This window comes from Protopterus annectens, chromosome 13.part0 (assembly GCF_019279795.1).
Source record: "Protopterus annectens isolate FY-2018-M chromosome 13.part0, PAN1.0, whole genome shotgun sequence".
Taxonomy (NCBI): domain Eukaryota; kingdom Metazoa; phylum Chordata; order Ceratodontiformes; family Protopteridae; genus Protopterus; species Protopterus annectens.
The window spans coordinates 298169207-298197147 of record NC_056747.1 but is presented as its reverse complement, the minus strand read 5'-3'; the positions used below and the strand labels follow the sequence as shown (position 1 = coordinate 298197147).

The window sequence follows — 27941 nt, the reverse complement described above, 5'->3', positions numbered from 1 at the left end:
AATATCCCCAAGAACTGGGATATTATCTCCAGGAGGACTGTAAAGGGAGGCTATTCATATATGTTTGTGTCTATTTATTTGAAGTAGAGATAGAATTAGCTCAGCGTTAGAGAACTGGGGAACCTTCGATAACCACATCGGCACAACAGTCAGGAAATCCTTCTATGTGGCACAACTCATCACTAAGGGCTTTTGTATCCAGAAAAAAAGGAGGTCATTGTCCCACTGTACTCATCCCTCATTAGACCCATTATAGAGTACAACGTCCTGTTTGGTATGTACCTCACAAGACATCTGCAACAGCTGGAAAGGCCGTAGAAATACCTCACTAAAAGAATCATCGGCCTAAAGCAGATGCCCTGTGCTGACCGTCTAAAAAGACTCCAGCTATACTCTGTGGTATATCGTCAACTCAGAGGCAATCTCTGCTTAACATACAAGGCCATGTCAAACCCTGAGCTGTTGGGACATGCTGCTCCACTTAAAGAAATCCCAATCTCTCAGAGCCACACACTCCAGGGATCTAAACCTTGTCATCACAATGAACAAAACATGCTGGAGGGATAGGTTCCTGACCCAGAAATTCCCCATACTCTAGAATAGACTGCCCATACATGTCAAGCCGAATGCCTCCTTGGCTCTCTTCAAAAGGAACCTTGATGATTGGATGGGAGATAGGAAATTCACCTCAGGGATCACGTCAGTTTCCCTGCTAGACAGGGGGTCCAGGGAAGAAATATCCAGGGAATTGTTATGGCTAGGCTTGTATAGGCCCTAGGGCCGATAGCCTAGTACCAACCTATGAACCTATATGATTTTCAGAATATTTCCATGTAAAAACCACAAAAATTACAGGGTTTCAAAACCACAAAGTTCTCCAGTTCATGTTCTCTTATAAAACCTATCCCAAATGAAAGGTACAGTTCCTCGAATTGCAGGACCTTCACTTCCCTGAAATGTTTAACACTGTATCTTGCATGTTTATTCAGATAGTTACCTTTGAATGTTTTAGATCCGGTCACAAATCTTTTTTTAAGCAACATAGTTGATGAACACAGACAAATCAACATCTGCAAAACTCAGATATTCATAAAGACAATTTTTTGAAACAGCACAATTACAGCTATTATAAGCACATAAAATCTAGGATGGTAAAGCAACTGTATGCAACCATATAAGATACCAAGGAAATCTGCAACTCCAGTACTGTACCAGTGGGACATAATACAGGCCATCACAGGACATTTCTAAAAAAAAAATCCACTTGCATTAAGCACTGTTCATGAAAGAGCAAACCAAATGTTCAACCTTTGGAGCTGAACAGTCCTAGATGTGTCATACTTATTGGCATCTTACATGACCATTGGCTTGAAATGCTACCTGAATGTTAAAGAATGTGGTTTCAAAGTAAGTCTTAATCAGGGAGCAGCAATACATGCAAAGAAACTAAAAGACTTAAAAGCCCACCCCCAATGTTTTTCATTGAGGAGTAAAGATGAAGAGGTACAGGTTTCCCTACTTTAAATAACTGTACACCAAGATTGTCTAATGAGTTATACTGTGCATCTTATGGCCTAACCATGGCAAGTTACTCATTACAATGGTGGTCATAGGCACTTTTGCATAGATTACTCAACTTTATTTCAGATAAGTCTGTATTTTGACTTTTTAAGAGACTAAAATGATTATAAATTTTGAAATACTTAATATTTTAATGCAATTTACCCAAAAGACAACTGTGATAGCCAGATGCCTCTAAGAATTTCATTTTTTTCCCATTTACTGTCTCAGATATGGGTGTTTGATCAAGTAAGTTTTTTCATGTAAATTTAACATGAAAGTTCTTGCAGACTTTGCTTTTATAGCTACACATTTTCACAACCATACAGCTGATGTTAAGTGGCGTATTTCTTCCCTAATTTAAAGTTGTACCACACACATGAGCTGTGACAAACAGGGCAACAATATGTATATTATTAAAGTGCAAATATCTGGTGTTAAGAGGGGGATTTGTCATCCTTAAAAATAAGTTAAAAATCAAACCTCTCTCATGATAAACAAGATTAAGATCAGCTTATTAAGAGCAGACAAACAGTTTATTTTATTATGTATGGCTATTTTTTTAACCTACCTATCATCTAGTTCTTCCCTTTTCTGGCCTTCAGCTTGTGCTGCTTGAACCTGCAGAATCATTAAAAACAAACAAATGTCAAGAGCTTACTTTTCAAAAACCCTCTTTAGACAAAGCAACAGACACCTGTCAAAAACTAGAAAACAAACTAATGTAATTGCAATAGCTGTAAATCAATTTCTGTCCATAATCAAAATGCATCAACGCAGCACTGAATATTTGGGTTTTAAGAGTTCGAGGATTCAAGGGAGTAGAGAAAAACACACATTAGGATTATGTGAATTGGTGACTACAAATGGACTAAAATGAATGGCTGTCACCATTTCCATCTTTATAATTGTACTTAAACAGGAGAAAGCACCAATCCCCCAAGCATCACTCTGAAATCTCATTCATTCACTTACCGTAGCATAGTTCAGATACAAGCTTGCTGCATCTCGGACTGTTAGTAGTGGCTGTTGTATTCTGAGCACATTTTCCAAGCCATCTTTGATTGGAAGGGGCCCTTCTGCCCCCTTGTGAGAGAAGTATGCTGACTGGAACTTGTCTGGTAAAAGGTGATTGGTCTAGGGCTCAGAGTAAGCACACCCACTGGTACTTTTGTTTTTTTTTTTTTTAAGTTTTTAGCTTGTGGTATTTAAGCCCTGCATTTGAGGGGGTTTCTGCTTATTTGAACCAAACTGAATACCAGCCACAACTCTGAGCTGAGACACCAGACGACTAGAGACTTGCATACTTGCCAAAAAACATAAGTTGCCTTTTTTTACTTAATTATACTATTTACTGCACTTTTTATTGTGTTCTTCTTATTTAATACTGTAATTTACTACTGTAAACTAAACTACACAGTTTGTACTACATTTGTCTGCCTTACTGTGCCTGTTAAATTGTATTTTGTTGCTGTTTTCACTGTTTGCGAAGCTTTTTTTTTTTGCCACTTTCACTGATTGCATAGTAATTTGTTACTACTTTTCACTGCTCGCAAAGCATTTGTTTTGTTTTCCCACTGAGCAGTGTTTTAAGTAACTGATCTGTCTGGTGTTTAACAACATTCTTTGGTGTCTCACAGCTTTTTTTCTGCTGTTTAAACCATTTTTTAGTGTTTCCCACCTAAAATTAGTGTAACTAGTAGCTGCAGCATAGTCCAGATACAGGTTTGCTGCATCTGAGTCTGTTTGTAGTGGCTCTTGCATTTTGAGTACATTTTCCAAGCTATCTTTGATTGGAAGGAACCATTCTGTACCCTTGTGAGAGAAGTGTACTGATTGGAACCTGTCTGGTGAAGGGTGATTGGTCTACGGTACCTTCACTGGATCATTTGAGGTTTTTAAAGTGTTATGGTTTTAGTTTCTGGTATTTAAGTACCACATTTGAGTGGGTTTTTGTTTTTTTGCACATCACGCAGCACCATGCACTGACACACAATTGTGATCCATAGCCGGATAGATATTTTTGACAATTTTTCCCTTAGAAACAGCTGTAGTACATTAGTGTAGCCATCATCCTTAGTATATTTCCAGTCTAAGATGTACTATTAGTGAGTTGTGACCTATTAAACCACCAGCCAAAACTCCCTGTCAGAAATACCCATCTACAGAGCATCTCCTTGATCAGTCCTGAAAATACCCCCTTTACAATAATAGTTCTTCAAACCTAGCATTATGGACAGTTGGACTACCCCTGTTTCTCCCGCCAGTCTTGTTCAGTTGGGTCTCCTGAGTCAGTGTAGCAACTGTCATGATGTACAGTATCAAACCTCTACTAATAACTCACTCTAGTACAGAGAATGAGTGATGTATCTACACAAAGAATCTTGAATCCCTGCTCTCTAGTGCTCGAAACAGTAACACTGAAGAGGTTATCAACTCACCCACCATTACTCATGCAAATAGTACCACTATTCATACACACAATATGCATCCAACACATCAATCAACATACATGGAAGTTCTCTAAAAAAACTTACCGAAAGACCAGAGACTTCCAAAACACAAGACTGCTACAACTAACACAGTTCTCATACCACCCAAGACACATAGCAACACCAGTGTCTCACCTACCAAGCCCTCAAGGCTTAACACTCAAACCAAATTTTCTTGCCATTGGAGACTCTATAGCGAGACACACAGATATCCCACTCACCAGGTTACATAAGGAGAAAGTCATGGTCAGCTGCCTGTCCACTGCCAGGATTCATCAGCTCATACAATATCACAGTCTAAGGAGGCAGCGGAACACAGCAGTAAAATTCAAAAATTTAATCCCAGAACAAACAGTGAGCGCTTTCGCAGCAACAGCTGCTTCATCAGACACATAAGGCTCCAAACTGCAGGACTTTTAAAAGCAAAACAGCCAATTAGCATTTAAAAACAATTAGGAGTTAACTAGAGCCCTTAAAGCCACACAAAAAAATGCAACTCAGAACTCATTGTGTAAACATAAAGACATTTCATTCATAGAAGTATTCTCATAAAAATACTGAACCTAATTAATATCTATCTAGCTAAAGGCCTATTCATTAAAGCTGGTTTAATAGAAAATTTATCATTAAGGCCCTTCCCCATATTAGCTTTCATTCTAATAATCCAGTTCAATTCTTTGCTTTCTACCTTAATTCTATGTGGGCCCCCCCTTTATACCCACATTGACCGTTTCAACAACTACAAACTTAAAATTGTGCTGAGCACCTAGTAGCATGGTGTGTTTGGATAGAGCATTAGTCTCAGCTCTCCTAGAGATATCATATTGATGCTCCCTCATCCTGTCTCGTAGCCTGCATGTTGTCATCCCAATGTAAAAACAGTAGCAAACCATCCAGTAGGCTAAATAAACTAAATTCATTGTGTTACAGTTAGCTCTTGCTCTAAAAAACATCTTTTTATGCATGTCTGGATGTTCAAATGCAGCACTACTGTCAATCAAATGACAGTAATTACATGCTCACTAAGGAAGCATACCAATAGTTAACTGTGTATCAGTACTGGAGTTAAGTTTTGGACAACATAACAATTTCTTAAGTGATCTCTTATTCTTATACATATAGCTCAGGGCTTCTCCTACTATTGATTCCACTCTCTCATTAGATCTAAGTATATTCCAGTGTTAAGCATAGATGTCCTTCAACAACCTAATGTTACTAGCATAAGTAACTGGTACTCTCAGTTTACAGATGGTCACTTTCTGTTTGCAAAATTGAGTGGGTGAAGAAAAATAGGGCTTACCCTCCTGAGTTCTAGATGCATAAGCTCGAGCTGTAACCAAGCTAATTTCTTTTCTTATTATAACTCCTCTCAAGGAATCGCTGTTCCATATGTTTCAATTCACAAGAGAAAGTGGAGTCGCCTGCTGTTAATCTGGATGTTCTTAACATCTGTGCTGTCACAACATTGTTAAAAATGTGCCCAGGATGCATACTCTGTCTGTGGACAAACGTATTCCTATGGCAACTTTTCCTATAGATTTCAGAAGTAAAAGCACCAGCAAGTCCCCTGGTAGCTTTACCAGAAAGGCTCATCCAGACTCTGCTACACTTTGCTGTGAAGGAAAGGTTAGTTTGCTGTTATTTTTTGTATTTCTGTATTGCCTTTCTATATTTTGAATACTGTAGTTTGTTTTCTTTACCTTGTGTTTTGCTTGCATTCTGTTTAACAGCATATTAAAACTTCAAAAGAGACCACAGCTCTCTCTGTTCTGAGTCAGGCAGAATTTTTCCCCTCCCTCCCACCCATTTAAGTTGTCTTGTTAAATACCACTGTCTTTCTAGTTGCCCGCCTCTTATGTTAATCTGACCATATATCTCATTTCTCTCTACTTTCACTGGCTTATGTGAGTAATCACAAAACCATCACTTTTGAAATCCCACCCTTCAATTATTTAAATTTATTGGCCATCCGACAGTATTTCATAGTACCAAAATACAAAAGTAACCACCCCTTTCAGTCCATCTTGCTGTTTTATAAATAGTAACTCTCCACTAAACCTTAACTTTTTAAACAGGTAAAACTCAAGTTACCTACTTTCATATCTAACTTCTCTAGTGCACACTGCAGAGTGCATTCTTTTCAATCTTACCTTTAAGCATCCCTGTTACTAGCACTTTCTCTAATACCTAAAAGATCATCTCTACTTGACTCCAAGTAGACTTTCTCTAACTGTTAAACCTAGCACTTGCTCCTACAGTACTTATTACCTTGATACGGCACTCTTATAGATAGCACCCCAAAAGGCAAACCCCCATTTCTCGGGTCACTCACGCCCCGGAATCTCTTTTAAAGTTTTTTGTCTAGTCCTTCTAGCATGTCGAGGGATCAGTTGCTAGTGTCCTCTCCTGCTCAGCTGGTGAACCTGGGAATATTGAGGCAATGTTACAATTGCCTCATGTACACAGACAACCCTCTCCTCCTCCCACAAAACACAAATACATGCGAGAGATGCAACTATACGGCCAAACTGGAGGCTGAGCTCTCTCAACATAGGACTGGCAAGACCAGTCAGGAGGAGAAGGTTACCACACACACTATAGACCCAGTCTCACATAGTACCATCACAACCTCAAATCATACACATAAACACACAAAGACATACTCAGGCTCTGATCAAAAATCTACCAAAACAGCAGAGGCCACCAAAGCAGACACCCAAACAACCACCACCTCAGAACACAACACCTGCAACACATAGACCTCACAGTCAGAGTGTCAAACAGTCACAGCCCTTAAGGCCAAACACAATGCCAGACACACTAGTCATTGGTGACTCCATAGTCAGACACACTGACGCCCCGCTCACCAGACTGAGTAAGGAGAAGGTCACAGTAAGCTGCCTGTCGGGCGCTAGAATCCGCCACATAACGCAAGCACTCAGGTCTCTCAACAGCAGGTACAAATATGACTCAGTCATTGTCCACGCTGGTGTAAACGACCTGAGACGCACCTCCTTGGACTACATGAAAAGAGACATTGAGGAGCTCTCTGATTATGTAGCCCAGGCAGGTATGACCCTGACCTTGAGCAGTATCCTACCTTCACCAAGAATGATGCCACAATACAGAGATAAGATGATCAGCTTTAACAATTGGCTTAAATTCTGGTGTCATTCAAAGGGGATCCAATGTCTGTCTGCCTGGGATGACATGCTGGACAAGCCACGCTGCTTCAAGGGACGGCTTGCACCTGTCACCCTGGGATTCCGGATATTGGCAAAGGCTCTTGCCATCCTCATAGTGCCTTTTTTAGGCAAGGCTCAAATTCTAAACCTACCACCCTAGAACACAAAAAAGGAAAAAACTAAGGGTAATGCTGCTCAATGCCAGAAGTCTAAATCTCAAAATGCACGACTCGAGGCCCTTCTCAGTATGGAGAACATCGATGTCTGTGCAGTGACAGAAACCTGGTTCAAGGCTCCTGAGAGCACCCCAGCACTATCAGGTTTTACCTCTTATCATGCGTTCCAGCCCCAAAATCCGGACAATACCAAGAAAGGAGGGGGGGTATCCATATTCATCAAAGACACCCACACCTCAAGACTGGTGGCAACGCACGATGCATCGGAGACCATCCAGGTGCAATTAACCATAGGCAAGACTGCTCTGCAAATTGTAGCATGTTACAGGCCACCCTCACAAACTCAGGAACCTCACATGGCCTTCCTGAAAACACTAGAGGGATAAATGTATCACCAAACACCATCATACTAGGTGACTTCAATTACCCTAATATAGACTGGGAACACTACTCAAGCCCAAACACCCTAGCCCAAAAGTTCCTGGAATTCATAAACTCAAATGCCATGGAACAACTAGTCACCATCCCCACAAGAGGAGAAAACATACTTGATCTCATCATCACGAACATGGGAGCACAATGTTCAACACCGAAGTATACCCTCACTGGTGAGATCAGATCACAAACTAATCTCGCTGGAGGTCCTCATCCCACCCCCACCAGAAATAAAAAAGACCACAGTAAAGAACTTCTCGAAAGCCGACTTCACACTTCTAAAGACTAGTGTGGTCTCCTTTAAGGCCCCGAGCCGACGGAAAACAGTACTCAAGCCGCTGAATCACTTACAAATGCCTTCTACCAGCACCTGCAGGACTGCATGGATAAGGCAATCCCAAGCAAAACAAAGACTCTTTGTACCAAAGGCAAGCGTCCACTCTGGTGGACCCCAGCCATAAACAAACTCTACAACAAAAGGAGGAAGCTACTACAAGATAGAGCAAAATCCTTAAAAGGTAAGACACCCTTGATCACTATAAGTAAAAACTAAGAGCTCTCATAAAATCATCCAAAGCAAATTTTGAGAGAAAAATAGCTAAAGACTCAAAAGACAATCATAAGGCCTTCTTTAGCTATGTTAGAAACCTGGGAGGAAACTCCCAGATATGCTCAGAACTAGTTCAAAATGATGTGAAGATTACTGATCCTACAGACATTGCCAACATACTGGCTGACAGGTTCAGTGCAAACTTCTCCCCCCCAAAAGGAGAGATATCTATACCAAGCGATTGCAGCCCCCAAACATCTCCAACGCCCAAGTGAGAACTGCTCTCTCCAAAGCAAAAACACAGCATCCATGGGACCTGATGGTGTCCCCGGCTGTGTGCTCCACGAACTCAACGAGGAATTAAACCCACAGCTAGGACAGCTGTTTAATCATAGTCTTACCTCTGGATACGCACCCAGGAGTGGCGCACTGCAACTGTGGTCCCACTTCACAAAGGCGGTGCCTCCACCGACCCTGGAAATTACCGCCCATTAGCTTGACAAGCCTTATCTGCAAAGCCATGGAGAGGATCATAATGGACCTCATAAATAAAGACATAGGGAATTTGCAGACTTTGGATCCATCCCAGTTTGGCTTTGTCAAAGGCAGATCATGCCTTCTAAACTTGGTTGACTTTTTCAAACAGTCACCAAAGCCATTGATGAGGGAAAGGCAGTCCATACAGCCTACCTCGATCTGGCGAAGGCCTTTGATACAATACCCCACTCGGGTATCATTGAAAAACTCATCAGCTTAAATGTTAACCCATACATCACAAGATGGGTTGCAAACTGGCTGAGTGACAGAACCCACAGGGTCAGAGTTGCTGGCGCCATGTCAGACTCAAAGCCTGTCACAAGTGGTGTACCACAGGGCTCAGTCCTGGGCCCACTCTTGTTTGGCATCTACTTTTCCAAGTACAAGCAAACACAGGAGGGTTATGGCTGACAAAGTTTGCAGATGACTGCAAACTGGGCGCCATAGTAGAAAACACATCTGACACAGATATCCTTCAGAAGGGTCTCACAGAAACGGATAACTGGTGCCAGAGCCATGGCCTAAAGTTAAATGCCAAAAATGCATAGTCATACCCTTCGGGAAAAACAAGGTTACCCCTAGCTACCAAATAGGTGGCAATCCACTGAGTACAGAAGAAGTTATCAGGGACCTGGGGACCCAGGTTGATAGTAGTCTGTCATTCGACACCCATGTAGCTAAAGTAGTTAGGAAGACCTTCTACATTGCCCACCTTATCATGAAGGGATTCTCATCTAGATCAAGGGAGGTCATAGTCTCCCTATACTCATCACTCATCAGACCAATGATTGAGTACAATGCCCCATTCGGAATGTATCTGACCCGACACTTGCAGCAGCTGGAGAGGCCACAAAAGTTCCTCACCAAAAGGATAAAGGGTCTCAAACATCTGTCCTATGCTGCCCGACTGAAAGAACTCCAGCTCTATTCAGTCGCCATCATTGCTCAGAGGTGACCTTTGCCTAACATACAAGGCCATGTCAAACCCAGATTTGATGCATATGCTTCACCTCAAAAAATCTAGATCCGTCAGAGCCACAAGGGCGGGAGACTTAAACCTTGACACGGCTATTAATAGGACGTGCTGGAGGGATAGATTCATCACCCAAAGACTCCCTATGCTGTGGAATAAAATCCCGGTATATGTGAGGCAGAGCACCTCGCTGGCCTTGTTCAAGAGAAATCTTGACCAATGGATGGGAGATCGCAGATATACCCCAGGGATTACCTCAGTGTCACTGCTCAACAGAGGCACAGCAAAATAATGGGTATAGTTCCCCATACTAAAGGGGTGGCGTAAGCCACAAAACTATGGGCTAGGCTTGTAAATGCCCTCGGGCAGATAGCCTAGTATGAACCTATGAACCTAACCTATAATCCTAACATCAAGAAAATCCATATTAACAGTAGAACTACTGGCCATCAAACTAAGAAAGTCAGTGCTACTGTTAAGTTGACCAAGATATTGAGACAGCTCATCACCAGTGCCCTCCCACAGGAGGAAAAGATAATCAACAAATCTCCTGTAGAAAACAACTCGTCCGGACTTAAGCTGAAGCATGATATGCATTTCTTCCCATTTTACCATAAGGTTGGCATAGCTGTTGGCACAAGAAGTGCCCATAGCTACGCCATCCCTTTGTTTAAATATACCTTCTTCAAACATAAAAATGTTATCATCAAGAACAAGTTCCATAAGCATACATAGTAAATCTATCTTGTGGATCTCATATGTGCCATCCTGGTTTAAATAATTTCCCAACATCAATATCCCTGTATCATTGGGTATGCATGTAAAAAGGGATTTCACATCTAATGCTACCATGGTGCAACCAGCAACAGTGGTACAGACTGATACTTCACTGGGAGTCAGTGTGGGGTAGGAAAGCTTAACAATAGAGAGATGCCCAGGTATTAAAGGTTCTTGCCCTGTAGTGCAGTTAGCCAGGGGAATTCTGTACATTCTGTTCTGAGCAAAATTTACATAGATTCAGTCTTTTACATGGAAGCAAGCTATCTGTAGGTGCAAGCAATTAATCTTGAGAGTTCTCAGCATTCTTTGCTGAGGGAAATGCAAAATTTAAAGGTACAATAACAAGCAGTTCAGTGGAAAATTGAAAATATGGGAAGTAAATAAGAGATAGTAGCCTCCCCAGCAGCCTTAATACTTTAATGCAGTTAACAGAACTTTGTTTTATTTAAAGGTAGCCAGCTCACTTTTTCTTAGGGCTAAACATTAATGTTTTCTGATGGCATACAAGCTGTTTTTCACATCTGGGAAGGGAGTAAAGATAAGAAAAGAACACAGCAAGCAATCCATGCAAGTTGGAACACAGGCTGTAACACATACTCCTGGGCATGGATAACCTTAATTTTTGATTAGATTATGCCTGTGGGTGTAACTGTCAATTTAGGGCAAATGTTCTGGAGGATTAAACTTCATTTGTTAAAATGCTCATAGTTTTGAGTGTTTGCTCTACGTTAATAGGGGATGGGGCATTACAAAAGTGTATTTCGTTTTTTGTTTGAGCGTGTTCATTAAAGCAAATGTCTTGAGAAATGTGATATAGGTTCCAACTGAGATAGGAAAAACATTACAGAAGATCAGCACACCAAATGTACAGTTGTGTACCTACCATAAATGTAGATGTTCGAGTGTATTCACTGTTGCAGTCATTACTCTTGGGTTATCCTGCTGGCAGGCTACCCTCAGTCGGCCAGAATTCCAAAGTTTAGGTCTGGCGTCGGTTGCTGTTGCCTCTTCCCTGACGTCAGTGCGCCAGTTGTATAAAAGATGCAGCTGACACCATTTTCTTCAGTTTTTCTTGCCCCAGATGTCAGGTGCCCCAAATTGGTAGGCTGAAAAATATGCCAATAAAAATGCATGCACAAAAATAACATTTCCTTCATCTACAAGCAAATACACAACATAGGTTGTATAGGATAGAGAAGTGCAGATAGACCCAGCAAAGAAAAGGGGGATGGTGGGTAATCTGGACTGCAACAGTGAATACACTCGAACATCTACATTTATGGTAGGTACACAACTGTACTATGTTCATCATGTTTTACTGTTGCAGTCATTACTCTTGGGTTGAATCCCAAAGCTGAGGATTGGTGGCTGGGCTAAACAGGATTAGGAGAGGCTATGAGGCCCTGCAGGACTGCAGTGGCAAAGCCTGCTCTGGACTTGGAGTAAAGATGTAAGTGGTAGTGCTTTGTGAAGGTGTGCACTGAACTCCAGGTTGCAGCCTCTAAGATATCTTTGGTTGGTACTCCTCTGAGGAAGGCTGCTGAAGTGGCTGCTGCTCTGGTGGAATGAGGCCTAATGTCTTTAGGCACTGATTTGCCATGTTGAGAATAGCAGAAACGGATGCAATGGCCTATCCATTTAGAAATAGTATGTTTTGAGATGGCCTTTCCTTGTGATTCCGCATCATAGGACACTAAAAGTTGCTCAGTCTTTCTGAAAGCTTTAGTTCTGTCCAAGTAGAAGCGTAGCTGCCTGTGTATGTCCAAAGAATGCAGAATTTTCTCACCCTTGTTCTGTGGATTTGGATAAAAGGTAGGCAAGTGAATGGTTTGGTTGAGGGCCACACTGCACACCACCTTAGGCATAAATGTGGGGTTTGTCCTAGAAGAAACCCTGTCTGGATGAAAAATGATGAAAGGTTCCACAGTCATGAGTGCTTGTCACTCCGAGACTCGCCTTGCAGAGGTTATTGCTAGGAGCAGAGCTGTTTTCCAGGATAAGAATTTTATATCTGCTGTTGATGCTGGCTCGAAAGGAGGCAGTGTGAGTTTTTCCAAAATATAATTGAGGTCCCAGGCCGGAATTGGTGCTCTCCTTGGAGGCCTAATATTTTTGGCCACTCTGAGGTACTGCCTTATTAAAGGATGAGAAAAGATAGGTGGGCTGAAATGGCAGAGGCATGAATCTTAATTGATGAGAAAGAAAGGCCTTTGTCCAGCATCTCAGTTAGGTATTGTAAAATCTGAGGGATATTTGGTACACACGTGTCAATGCCTTGTTCCTGGTTCCAAGCACAGAATCTCTTCCATTTCTCTGCATAAGATTTTCTGGTACTGGACCTCCTGGCCTCCAAGATAACATCCAAAACAGCTTTTGAAAGAGAAGTGTTCTGAATGGCTACATTATCCGCCATGCTGCCAGATATAAGGTCCTGAGTTGGCTGTGCAGGATCTGATTGTTTTGTTGGGTCGGCAAGAGAAGTTTGAGGTAATATCCATGCTGGACCTTGAGACAAGTGCTTTAGGATTGGGTACCAGTGCTGGCGTGGCCAGTCTGGTGCAATCAGTATCATTTTTGGCTTCTCTTGTCTGACCTTTAGGAGTACCCTGGGAAGGAGAGGCAGTGGAGGAAAGGCATATACCGTTATATTTTTTCAGCTGAAGTATAGGGCGTCCACTTTCCATGCTTGCTTGTGATAAATCCTTGTGCAAAATCTCTGCAATTGGCAGTTGTGAGGGGAGGCAAATAGATCTATTTCTGGGCATCCCCATTTCCTTATTATCATGCTTAAGACTTGTGGATCAAGTTTCCATTCATGGGGATCAATGAGGTTTCTGCTTAGTTAGTCTGCCAGAGTATTTGTTTTTCCTGGCAGGAATTGTGCTTGCAGGTGAACTTGAAAAGCCAATGCTGTGTCCCATAAGGTCATTGCTTGTCTGCAGAGGGGGTAGGAATGTGTACCTCCCTGCTTGTTTATGTACCACATGACCATAGTGTTGCCTGTCTTTATCAGTAACTGTCCTGGATGAAGCAGGTCCTTGAAAGCTGTCAGGACATTTTGAACAGCTAGCATCTCTCTTTGACTGATGTGAAGATGCATCTGGTTTGCAGACCATGTGCCCTGAATACATTTTCCTGCCATATGGCCCCCCAGGCATAATCTGATGCATCCGTTGTCAGTGTCTGTCTGGCTGTGGGTAGACTGAATGGCAGACCCTTGTTGTGGTGACAGGCTTCTGCCCACTATCGAAACTCCTGTTGCAGGCAGGGAATGAGTACAATTACTGTCTCCAGACTGTGGCAATGCTGAGTCCCAACACTTTTTAGATACCATTGTAGTTTCCTCATATGCAGTCTGGCATATGGAATTAGTAGAATGCAGGATGCCATGAAACCAAAGGCCTGCAGGATTTTTCTTGCAGATAAGTGGGTTTTTGTTGCCAATTTCTTGAAGTAAGTAGTCAGATGCTTTTGTTTGTCTGGCGTGAGATAAGCCATCTGGGCAGTTGTATTTAAGCTTGCACTCAGGAATATTATCTCTTGAGAGGGCACTAGTTTTGATTTATTTTCGTTTAATGTGTACCCTAGGCCAATTAGTAATCTTTTTACAAATGCCAGATGTTTTAGAAGAATATCTTTGTTCTCTGCTTGAATTAGGCAGTCGTCCAAGTAGGGATATATTTGAATTCCTTTTTGTCTGCAAAACGCAATTACTGGTGCCAGGCATTGTGTGAAAACCCTGGGCGCAGTAGATAAGCCAAAGGGCAGTGCAGAGAATTGGTAATGCATTGAGCCAGCTATGAATCTGAGGTATCTTCTGCAAGATTGTCTGATTGGGACATGCAGGTATGCCTCTTTTAGGTCCAAAGTTACGAGCCAAGCCTTCTTGCCCAGCATGGGCAGTAGCTGCTGTAGAGTCAACATCTTGAATTTTGGAACTTCCAGAAACGTATTTAGTATAGACAGGTCCAGTATTGGTCTCCAGGTTTTGTCCTTTCTGGGTACTAGGAAAAGTCTGGAGTAAAATCATTGCCCCTGCTCTTGTTGTGGTACTTGCTGAATGGCCCTCATGTCCATGAGGGCTGTAATTTGCTTTTGTGCCTCTGCCCATTGATTGTGTGGCAGGTTTGGCATACCTTTTGACCTTGGTAGTGTGTGAAAATTGAACCTGTAGCCTTGGGACACTATGTTCAGGACCCATTTGTCTTGGGTAACCATTTGCCAATTTGATGAAAAAAGTGTTAGTTTTCCTCCTAAGGGGGCTGCCAAAAAAAAAGTGCTTGGATCTGGTAGAGGAATGTCATTGGGACTGTTTCCTGTAAGGCTGTGATTTGTCTTCTCCGCTTTTGGAGGTAGGAGCACCCCATTGTTTAGGCCTGTATGAGCCTTGGCACTGAGATCTGCCTCTGGGACGCCTGTATCTGCCTCTTTGTGGCCTGTCTGACACTGGAAAGGACCAATTTTTAGAAGGCCAGTTCCTGCTAAACCTGGGTGGCTGTACCTGTAAGAAATCCTTGACTATCTACATGGATTTTGCTTTATCCTCCATTTTTTTCAACACCTCTTCTGCTTTAGTACCAAAGTATCATGCTGTAATGGTGCATCTCCCCATCTGTCTAGAGCCCTAGAATCCCTATCAGAGGGGACAGAGTTTTTTGCAGTGGAAGCTTTGACCCCTTTGGGACCCTGAGATATAGTTTCTGGGTCAGCAGCGGGGTTTTTATATAGGAATTTATGAGAATCTGGGACCCTGTAGTATCTGTCTGGCTTAGCAGGTGCAGGGGGTAAAGAGTCAGGGGACAGGCCGCACTCTGAAAATACATCATCTACAATGTCTAGAACAGGTGGAATAGCAAGGGGTCTGTGCTGAGAAAGCAGTAGAAAGCCCCTGAGCCTTTTCTTAGATTCAGAATAATCTTGGCTCTCCCTGTGGAAATGCTCCCTCATGGTATGCAGGGTTTCCCCAAAAGAATAATCCTCAGGAGGAGAGGCTGAAGGAATGGATTCTTCAGCATCAGAATCCTCATAGGGAAGCATAGAGTAATCCTGTTCAGAAGAGGAATCAGAAAAAATAGAAACCTGATCAGAAGAATCATACTCTGTCTCTTGCCTAGGCCTCTTATCAGGAGGAGGATGGGAGCCCCTGATCAAAGTAATTAGGTCTTCGGCCATTTTGAGGATCTGTATTTTAGGCATGGAAGTCTGAGCAGGAGAATGCTGTACTTGTTTCTTTGTCTTTAGAGCTGCTTTAGTCTTTGTCTTTGAAGCTGAAGATGGCTTAATATATAGTTGTGTAGGTCTGAAGACACCCTCAGAAGCCAATGCCTGCTCAGCGGCTCAAGACCCATCTGAGGGAATGATTTCAGAGTGTCCAATATCTTGAGTATCCAGAGACCCAGACGTTTCCACGTGGGAGTCGGAAGCAGCCTGTGGCTCTGAGGTAGCGGGCGCCAGGGGCTGTGAAAGCGCCTCACTGAGAACCGGCGACTGGCCTAGCAGAGGCCTCGTCGTCAGTTTTGGACCTTGGATGCCTATCCCTTTCCTTGTCCTTGCGTTTTTTGTAAACTCCGGTTGTTGGCTGGTCTGACGGCATTATATAATTAAATCTTCGGCCAAAGTAATGAAACGCTTAATAGTACATTGGTTAAATCTAGCACAAAACCGACAGCTAGCAATGTTGTGATCAGGGCCTAGGCAAGGAATACAGTAAGAGTGAAAATCCTTATGAGGTATTTTGCTTTCCACAAGAAATACAATTGTTAACTTTTTCTGACATCGGTCTGGAGCAAGAAAAAAGTTTCCCCAACAGGGTACTTAGCTTTAATGAAGATTTTGGTTCTGAAATTCGGATTTGAATATCTCAGGAGTCGGCCGACCGGCACTTGCGAACTGCTTTTGCTTCGGGCACCGCGCTGCAAGAAAGACTGAAGAAAATGGCGTCGGCTGCATCTTTTATACCCCTGGCGCACTGACGTCAGGGAAGAGACGACAGCAACTGACGCTGGACCTAGACTTTGGAATTCTGGCCGACTGAGGGTAGCCTGCCAGCAGGATAACCCAAGAGTAATGACTGCAACAGTGAAACACGATGAACATCAGTGTGTGCATGAAAGATAACAGTTTGAAATAAACATTAAAAACTGTCATGTATAATACATGGGAACAGTAGCTTTTTATCATAATGACTATTCCTATCCATAGTATCCTGGAATGTAAATGGCCTTGTAGGTATAGACAAAAAGGAAAGATTATTGAATTATATTAAGAAGGGTGGCCATGGTGGTGCAGCGGTTAGTGTTGCTGCCTCACAGCAAGAGGTTCACCGGTTCAATCCTCGGCTGGGGTGCCTTCTGTGCAGAGTCTGCATGTCCTCCTTGTAGTTGCATGGGTTTCCTCCGGGTGCTCTGTTTTCCTCCCGCATCCCAAAGACATGCTGTAGCTGGATTGGAAACTCTAAACTGGCCGTAGGCATGAGTGCATGCATGTGTGTGCCTTTTGTGGAAGGTTGGGTGCTGGGCTGGCAACTCGGCACTGTAAAACTCCACTGCCAATCATGAGTGGACAGGTGATCCACTGTGGTGACCCCTACCTGGAAAAAGCCGAAATAAGAAGTCCTGTAGTGCTGTTAGCCATATCCTGATTGTTTAACAAAATGGCATGTTGAAGCTTGTATTTTCTTCTTTTTGGTCAAAGCAATTCTTAATAGTCTGTTGCAATTCAAATGTATTTATTGTAGAAAGACAAGACCTGGCTCTGCAGGCATCCTTTCTAGTGAGGAAAGTGTGTTACAGTATTGTTTCTGCAAGAGATTCTTCTTTGCATAAAATTGCATGAATCATGTCATTCCACAGTTTCTCAGAAGTGCTTCTGCAGAGCAGTTGTACGTACATTCTTTATAAATAAGCCTTTGGGAAAAATGTTAATTTTCTTGCACTGGGATAAGGAGAAGTCACTATCTTCTTGATGTTAAGCAACAAAGCATACTGCAAATTACAGTATCAGCCATGATGTAAGAAAAAAATTAAACAAACGCTGTGTTGGTCCATCTGCAGAAAACACAAAGACACTGGAACATAGAAGCGATGTAATACCTTTTATTGGACCAACATATGTTTAACCCTATTTGTTGCTATACAGGGAAAAAATGAATATAAACAATATAGTAATTAACAGATGCTTTAGTATGGTGAAATAAGGAAAATTAAACAAATCAAAGAAAAGTATCAGAAAGATAGCGCACTTAAAAAAAAAATATCTATTGTATAAAGTAAAATACAAAACTTTAAAATAGCTCATAACTGTTATATTTGCTTCTGACAACTCATTAAAAAGCTTTTCTCAATCTTACAGGCATAGAAGTCAAACTGAAAACTATAAAAAGGGAAGCACAGTAACTAAGGTGGGGTGAAGGGGGTAGCTGCTAAAGGTGCAAAGAATTATGGGGCACAATCAGCCTATCCCTATTACTCATCAGTGTAAACTGGCATTTAAATAGTGGTACCACATTCATGGTCAAAACTGAGCACTATGGTATTTTCACCTTTAAGTACGGTGGGGGGAGGGGGCATGTAATAATGGCCAGCTATACCTCTGAGAACAAGACCCAAACAAATTCTTACAGGTAGCAGGAGAAATAACTATAAATGAAATTCATCTTCATTCAAAGATAGAGAATATGGAAATTAAATGAAGGACAAGAAAAAAGACACAAACATAAGCAAGCTTTCTAACAGGAAAACTGCATTAACAGATGCCATAGTTAGTTTCTAACCGTACACTTACGTTCTTTGTACCAAGAGAGAGAGACCGAGGAAAAGGCTACTGATATACACATACTGAACAGACACCAATGTGGTTAAGAATGGAGACTGCTATCCTATTAAAAATGAAACTGCATGCCCATTTCAAGAAAAAAGTATATAGATTGTACAGCAAAAATTAAGACAAATGTTGAAAGTCACCTTTTCAGAAATTCAGCATGACAGCAGAACAAAAAGTAAAATAAATAAAAGGATTTGATTTAGAGCATGATGTATTTTACCTCCCCACCTACTGGTAATCAGTGTTCCTTCTATGGGCCTCTTCTAGTTTGTTCCTTATGAGTGACAAATGTGGCAACTTCCTTGGGTTTGAGCTAGTAAGAAGGTGTCATCTAGGCAGGCATGAAAGCAGCTTGAAAACAACTATCTGTTGATCACTGGCCTTCCTTACTATCCAATAAACGACTCAGCACTCTCCCTTAAAGACTGCCATGACTGGCAGCCAGAGGGCTCACAAGAGACACAATATTACTATCGGAGCCAACGTGCAGCCTTAAATTCAACAAATGAATGACCACATCCCCCAATACTGGCCAAGGAAAAGAATTCCTTTTAAAAACTATTAATTATATGTTTAATTTTACTTCCCATTATGATTGTACTAGTAAGGCAGCACTATATTTAGTGTTTTATGACTTGTGCTTTTTAGTCCCCCCCCCCCCCATGGGACTGTAAAAGGTGTAGCCATGGGGGCCACTTTAGGCCCAGTTTACACTAGTTTGTCTTTAGGTAGGTGAGAGACTTCTAACCAAGGTTCCCCAGTATGGAAAAATAATTTTTTTACAGACATTTTGTAGACCATTTATTTTTTATTGCAACAAAAATGGTTTTAATTTAACTAATTTTATGGAGGCTTCAAATGAAGGTTCTGATTTTTTGAAGTTTGTTTTAGGTGACCATGGAAGTAGGGTTTTGGATGCAGATTTAAGATGGGATTTTAATAATAACTGCATTAGTTTAATACATCATAAAGAAACTTTTTGTAGTAGTTATGCTCATTTTAAAAGTTGCTATCCTATACGTACCAAAAAGAACATCCCTCATAGTCAATATATTAGGGCTTCCTGTATGATTAGTCGGGATAGTGATTTTGAAAATGAGAGAAGGTTCATTACTTATCTATTTCAAGAAAGATGTTTTTCATTGTACTTCTTGGAAAACTTAGTGAGATTCATTCTAAAAGGGTTAATGATTTTCCTCCCATTTTGTTGAAAGGCTTCACCAAAAAATGCAATGGAACAACTGTTACCAATAAGTTTAAAATCAGACGTTGGTCCTAGAAATTGTTTGGATACGAGTGTAGATAATGCAGCTATAAGAAGAGTGATTTGTGACAAATGGAATGTAATAATGGAAAATGGTGATATGGTCAAGGTCTTGGGGGTTTTCGAAGTTTTGTGTATAGAAAGCATGGGAGTATTAAACAATTATTAGAACAAAACACTAAATTGACCCCCCTTTAACACAAACACCTTCAGGGATGTTTAAGTGTTGTAGTTGTAAAGTATGTTGGTTTATTCATGAGGGTCTACATGCTGCTTTGGACCATTTGGATTACATTCGATCAGTTCCAGGTACTTTTAACTGTAATACCTCAGCTGTGGTTAATACTGCATTGTGTTCAGGTTGTCCTATTTTTTATGTGGGTATGACCACTAGAAGTTTGAGTAAGAGGATCTAAGAACATCTTTAAGTTATTAAAGTAAAGAACGAGAACAACACTTGGTAAACATTCTGTAGGTTGTTCTGGTTAAAAGTTTACCTTTACTATTTTGGATATTGTTAGAGTGGATTTAAGGGGTGGCAAGTTTAAAAATGCCCTGGAAAAAACATATGCAGAATGGCAGATACGTTTGGCTGCCTACAATCCCCCAGGACTGAATGATAATATAAACTTTAAGTGTTTTTTATTAGATAAGAAATCAGTTATACAATAGCAAGTATATGAGTTCTACATTCATGGCATTTATGATCGTTGGAATTTGGTCAACCAAGAGTTAAACACAAATTGGTTATTTGGTCAGTTGTCTTGTGAACTGATTATTAGTCAATTAGTTTAAATGTTAATTGGCTTTATATTAGTGTTTGTAGCTATTTAAGTTGACCTTTTAGTATGCTTTATGTTTCTGATGAAGTCTTTTTGACAAATAGTGAATAATAAAGGTGCAACTGCGCTAAAGAAATTTAATCTCATTTGACTGCTCTCCTTTGTGCCTTCCAGTGATATTTGGTTTGTGTTTGCTTTTTTACACTGGTTTTTGGTATTTTTGATTATATATTATTTGTTCTTAAGGAGCTATGGGCCTCCTTGAAATTGGTTGGCTACATCTATAGCTATGTAATGACAGAATTGCATACGTATCTGCTGACTTCACCAGATCCAAATATAGTGAACATTTTAAAATATGAAGATAACAAGTCTAAGATTACTTCCCTGCTTAGTTTAGCAGAAGCATATTAGTGTTAAGCGAAAATGGAAATCAAACCAGAAGTAGACAAAAATTAAGCAGCAACTGAGTGTGCCAGAAAAACAGAGAGAGAAAGATCAGATGAGAAGGAAAAGGTATAAATATAGCTGGAAGTATAGAAAACCTCTGTAACAACCTCATGTCGATCAGGATCTGACACAGGAATGGCTAAGGAGAGGGGAATTTAAAACAAAAGATGAAAGGTTAATATTGGCAGCCCAAGAAAGTGGACTACATACATATTACTTTACAAAGTCCATTGAACATCTGGCAGAAACAAACAAATGCAGGCTCTGTAAAACAAAACTGGAAAATGTCACACACACTGTTGCTGGGTAGGAAACACTAATGGCAGTGGTTCCGTATACTGAAAGGCAAGACTGTTGCATTGGGGATTGTGCAACATTTCAATACTGTAGTAGCTGAGAAGCACTAGAAACATGAGCCACAAAACATTTTAGAGAATGATGAAGTTTATATCACATGGATCACATATTACCAACAGTTCAAAAAACAAACGTGAGAAAACCAGATATAGTATTCCATGAAAAAAAAAAATGTAACATTGATCATTGAAATTACTACACCCAGTGATTACACAGTCTTGGGTACAGAGAGACACAAAGTCATAAAATACCAGGATTGGTACGCAGAAACAAGAGCAGTGTGGAAGGATGACACCCAAACAGTTCCAACAGTAGTAGTAGGAGCAATGGGTCTCATAAAAACAGAATTTACAGTTGTATTTAGACATGCTACAGATGCATGTAACTCTCTATGAACTGCAGGAGGACTCAATTCTGGGCACATTGCAGGTGCTGCAAACAGCACTCCTGGCTAACAATCAAAAATTGAAATAATACTAATTTTACAAACTTTAATCATACTTTGACTTAGGAATGGGATCCACTCCCATCATGGTATTAGAAACCCAAAAGACTTGGAGAAATTAAGCCAGGATTAAAAAAATGTGCATACACACATACATACACACATAAACATATATACATACATACATGGGTCTACTTCAGAAGACTGTCAAAACTAAAAGACTGAAAATTCAAAATACTGAACACATTTTTAATGCAGGGGGCAAACCCCCCTGCACCCCTCATGTTGGATGGGTGCCCCCTACAGCCCCTGCTAATTATATACACCAACTCCAAGATTGCACAACAGTGGAGAAGGGGAAAATTCCATCATTCAGTACTCTGAATTTTCAGTCTTTTAGTTTTTCAGTCTACTGAAGTAGACCCACATACAAAGATACAGAGCGACACACACACACACACACATATATATATATATATATATATATATATATATATATATATATACTTACATACACACACACACACACACACACACACACACCCTGCAAATTACATTTACCAATCGTGAGATCACACTTCATGGAGAAAAAGGTAAATTCCCCAATCCCCACTGTGCTGTGATCTACATAGAAATGCTTTAACAGGAAAATTTACCATTTTCCCCACTGTAGTGCAATTTCAGAATTGGTATATATAATCTGTAGTGTGTGGTGGGTGCAATTTTTTTTTTTTTTTTACGTTAGAGTTTTTGGAATTTTGGAAACTCGAACATTTGGTCTTGATCACATGAATTTTGAGTTTCTGAATACAACATAAACCTGTGTGTGTGTGTGTGTGTGTGATCTACTTCACTTACCCGACATCCCACAAAAGTAGCACGCAAAACAACGAACCGACAACACTGGTACTTCACACCACCGAAATCGCACATACCAGACACGCACAATAATACCGACACTTCAAAACTCTGACACACCTCTGTAAAACACACACACAACACACACGAACAACCTACAAAATAAAAACCAAAACATTCAACATATCCTGCCCACCATCTAAACTAAACCTTTACCACTAAACAACACTTACACACAGATTTTTATATATATATATATATATATATATATATATATATATATATATATACACACACACACACACACACACACACACACACACACACACACACACACACACACACACACACCCATGGTATATGTAGCAGGGGGTGTACATATATGTATGTATGGACCAATTTGATTTGGATTCATTGCAGGCAGCTAAGGAAATGCAGTGGCAGACAGAATGTAACATTGTGCTCTGGCTACTTAATGATGGAATTTGCCCCTTCTCCACTGTTGTGAGATCTTGGAGTTGGTATATATAATGAGCATGGGGTGTACATATATTTATGTATGGACCAATCTGATTTGGATTCATTGCAGGCAGCTAAGGAAATGCAGTGGCAGACACAATGTAACATTGGGCTCTGGCTAAACCTGCACTTAGTGATACTATTAACAGTAAACATTTGCTTCAATTACAGATATTTTAAAGATTTAAGGTTTAATTTTTACAATATTTATATTACTTTAAAGGACTGGTCACTAGTTTTCCTGATTCATCAATCCCTGGGCCAGGGTGGGGTTCAGATCATATGCAGAAAAGGCAGCCCTGGTTTTGATACTGGGGAATGCATCACATCCTTACAAATACCAGGGACATGCACCAACAGTGTAATGGCATTATGTCTTAATTAATGAAGACAAAAATACTAAACCATTTTGAATTTTATGGACTTTACTTCAGGAGCTTAAGGATACGTAGGTAGGCATTCTTCAGATCGAATGACACTAAGAAAGCCTGTAACAGAATGAAAGGAAGAAGCATCTAAAGGGAGAGCATTTTGGAAGAGGGAATCTTCATATATATGTGCAGGGCAGACAAGTCTAGAACAGGTCTCCACTGCCCTTTTTTTTGGTACTAGAAAAGTCCTGGAATAAAACCCTTTTCCTATTAATTATTTTGCAGCTTTATCTATGGTCCTTGATTCAAGAGGTCTTGAATTATGAGGGTCAGAAAAGAAATTTGGTTTTGAGGAGGTGGAGGTATGCCTCTCAGAGGTGGAATGCTTTCCCAAGACATGGCATAGCCATCTCTGATTATGTCGAGGACCCATTTCCCTGTGGTAATATTTTCCACCTGGTCAGTGAGACAGCATCAGTTTTTGGGAAACAGGGGTAGTGGGGCTGGGGAGGGGAGGAGGAGAGGTGCTGCATGGGATACTCGCAGACTTTTGCCACCAAATGGTGGCCTCCCAACTAGAGTTTCCCTTTGTGGTTTTTCAGAGTACATTTTCCTAGACGGTTCTCTCAGTTTCTGAACAGCCCTTGGGTCCCTTCTAATGAAGGAAGTAGGTTCGCCTGGGTAGTTCCTATGGTATCTGGGAATAGAGGAGAGTAGCATCTACCTGCAGCTTTTCATGGTTTTACCTTGATCTTGGAGAGTTTGGAACAGATTGGCTGCCTGAGAGCCAAACAGTCTTTGTCTAAAGATGAATCTAGAATTTAGATTTGAAATCCTCAGGCACAGTTTGATTACAAAGCCATGCATGTCACTGGATAACAGATCCAGTGGCAGCTGCCATAGAAAAAAGCATCTACAAAATCATAACTGCACTTATCCTGTGTCTGGCAATCTGAGTGGCCTGCAAGAGTAAACTCTGCATCTGCTGCTTAGAGTTTGCTGTGTGAGGGCCCAAGACAACTGTTCAATGAGGCCAAAATAGAGATTAAGTATTTAGTCATTTGTGTCTGGTAAATTAATTGCCCTAAAAGCAATGGTAGCAGAGGTGTAAACTCATCTCCTCATAGCCCTACTATCTTTGTCTGTAGGTAGGGTATTTTTAGCACTAGGAAGTAGCTTTGAAGGCTTACCTGAAGAGAGAGAAACTGTCGAAGGGTCTGACACTGTATTCTTGTTTAGATATTTTACGGCATTAGGGACCTTGTAAAACCTGTCCCGTCTCTTGGGAGCTAGTGGTTGAAAGTCAGGCACAGATGACATTGACTGAAAAGTATACTGGAAAGCCTCAAGGACAGGAGGGAATGGAGAAGGGGCAGGAGTATCCATGCCCAAGGAGGAGTAATACATCTTCTGCATATCAGAGGTCTGAGCAGATTGCCAAAGTGTTTTATCATGTTCTGCATTCTCTTTCAAAAGGAAGCTTCCTCAAAAGAAGAGTCAGGTGAAAGGGAGTCCCCTTTATTGGAGGAAATGTGCCCTGTAGAATGCATCTAACAGGAATCATCCAGAAAATGGTAGAGGAGAAAACCAGGATGGGTTTTAAAAGAATAGGCTGTGGTTGTGGAGATCCAAAGGAAGGCAGTTTTAAAGAGAAAATCGCTTTGAACAACCCTTGGAAAAAGTCCATCCACTCTTTCTCCCTAGCTGCTGAGGGACAGGCCACATGCTTAGTTTTCTGCTTTTTCTATTTACGTGTGATGGCCACCTAGATGAGGCCCAGTGGTTCGGAACCCTGTCTGACCTCTATTAAAGAGCTTGGGAGCTCTTCCCTAACTAAAACTTGTGGAATGCCATACAGTCCCTTCTGTAATGACTAGGTGCAGTTCCTTGGATGCACTGTCAGTCTGCAAGGCCTCAGGAGCCATTACAAACCTTTGACGGAATCTCAGTAGTGTGGCAATTGAGAAGTCTGATGTACTGTGGGTTCTGTAATTAGCAGATATGTCAGAGTCAGAAAGATTGGACTGCTGATCAGTTTGACGCCTCTTAAGTGTTTTCTTTGGCAGGAGACAGACATGCAAGGATGCGGAGTAGGCATCTTAGACTGGGTCAACTGCTTAAGATGCTGTGTCTCAAGTAAGGTGTTGGGAGTAGAGGCCTAGTTTTAGGGGTTTTTGGAAAGAAAAATTGACAGAGCATGTTTTGTGATCATGTTCTGGGACTGAGCAGAAAAGATACTTGATATTAAAGTCCTTGTATGGAATCTGCCTACTGCACCAGAGCTGACATCCACAACTTTCACGAAAAAATCATAAGGTAAGAAAATTCCCCAACAGGGCACCTATATGGATAAAATGAATGAAGCACAGGCACTAATGACCAAACAGTCTCATGGATGCATGTGAGCTCGGGCTGGTGGCAAGATAGTATGAGGATTCATACTTGTACGTACTTCTTTAAACCCCTGTACATATGAACTGAGGTCATACGTATGACCAAGGGAAGGTAAAGCTTTGATACTCCAGCTGGACATCAGTGGTGACAACCCATTTGTCAGGAATACTGCGCAACTAATTTCAGTCAGGGCATCACATAGACTGCTTTGTTGGGGGGGGGTGACCCTCAGGTCACTGGAAGAAGGGCTCATCTATCACCTGAAAGAAGCCAAAGGATAGATGAAGTGCAGGGGATTGAACAACCTCCATGGCTGCGTGGATTATAGTTGCTTCCAACACTGCCTTCTTAGATGCCAATATACACCAGGAGATAAATGGGCTTAAATCTCATTAGAGGCAGGGTTAAGGAAGCAGCATTTTTCCTTGCCTTGCAATAAAAGGTCCCTACCCATTTCTTGTTATGTATACCTGCATGTACCTATATACACCAAGTACTATTTTTTTTAATGTTTAATTTTTAATCTTGTAATTTATTTTGCTAATGGCATACATCACAGCTGAAAAAGTTTCTTCTCGGTTTTGTCTACTTATAGAAGTAGAAAAAAAAAATCTAGATCCACATGCAGTGCTACCCCAGTATCACTATACATATGAAGGGATTAGTTACTGCTGTTGTTTGGGACTTCTATGGCAGCATATGTTTTGTGGAAGAATTTTACTGCAGCATCTGCTGTATGATTCGCTTTATGAAGGTTTTTGCAGCAGCTTCTGGCTTTATGTCAATGAGTGTATGTTTGCAACAGTTTAGACTACAAAAAATGTCATGCATGTCAATGGTATGTTTGACCAGTTTGAAAACTCAAGACTGGTTTATTCAACATTTTCAGCACAGATTCTGAATTTCTTCCATCTCCGAGACGAACAACCTAAGATTAGAACTGGGCTGTAAGACAATAGCTTCTAGTGACTGATCTGCAATATGTCCGATTGTTAAAGAAGGGCGGTAATTAAGAAAAAGTGAACAAAAAAGGTATGGATAGTACTTTTTAACCACATGATCCAAGTGAATCCAGTAAGCCATATTTCAGCAGTCTGAGCATCCAGGAGGTACACAAAGTGGATGCAAGTGTAAGCACTGTTTAGTAATGTATGACTGTAGAACAGAGATTTTTTTTTTTTTTTTCATTTAACTTTTGGCAAGAGCCATTAGAAAACATATGTTGGCAGGTGAAAAGGCTGTTTTGTACAATACATCATGGGCTAGCAAATCAAATAATCTCAAGTCAAAGCTGTGTCAACTAACTGTAAATCTGTAGGGAATGTCATTCTTAAGACTTTACTGTTACGTTACATTGCTGTATGAGGCATACCCAACATGTACATAGATTAGGCTGCAACATTTACAGGTTAGCACTAGGCAGGTGGTGTGAATGACCACACAGAACCTAGCCATTCCCCCTAGTGACTACAGATGGCATATTTCTCTCTCTTCTTGATAAGGGCTATACAGCTAATCCCAGGAGTGATAGAGAGAGTGTGTGTGTGTGTGTGTGTGTGTGTGTGTGTGTGTGTGTGTGTGTGTGTGTGTGTATATACTTATCTGTCAAGACATGACTTGAAAGAGACTAAAATATTACACTGTTTAGCGTGTAAGAACGTTTTTTTTCCCCATAGGTATGGAATACTTTGACTAACAAGCCTGTCCCTCCAAAAAGTCATAGTTATGATGAAAGTTGATAACTTTGGATCAAATTTTTTTAACATTACTAGTGTTTCTGAGGAAGAAAACATTTAGTAAAGCAGAATCTTTTATAGTCCTCAAGGCAAAATAGAGATTTCCAGGCAGGCGTCTACATAAGCAAAAAAGTGAGGAGGACTATAGTTTATGTTGGTAACTAAAGGAACCAAGTTCTTTGAGTCTCTTGGTTACAAAAACAAACAACCAAAATCTTTCAAGTTAGGATGCATGTTTGAAGACACACACACAGTA

The 27941-nt window shown here is 40.9% G+C and overlaps 1 protein-coding gene across 1 annotated transcript in view; it reads right to left on the bottom strand.

Annotated features, from left to right (window-relative positions):
• Positions 1–27941, bottom strand: part of TJP3 (tight junction protein 3) — a gene marked incomplete at its 5' end in the record, with an annotated part of 839650 nt that overhangs the window by 41000 nt on the left and 770709 nt on the right. Inside the window, 1 exon segment of the mRNA XM_044053884.1 lies at positions 2132–2181. Coding sequence (XP_043909819.1) covers positions 2132–2181 — 50 coding nt within the window.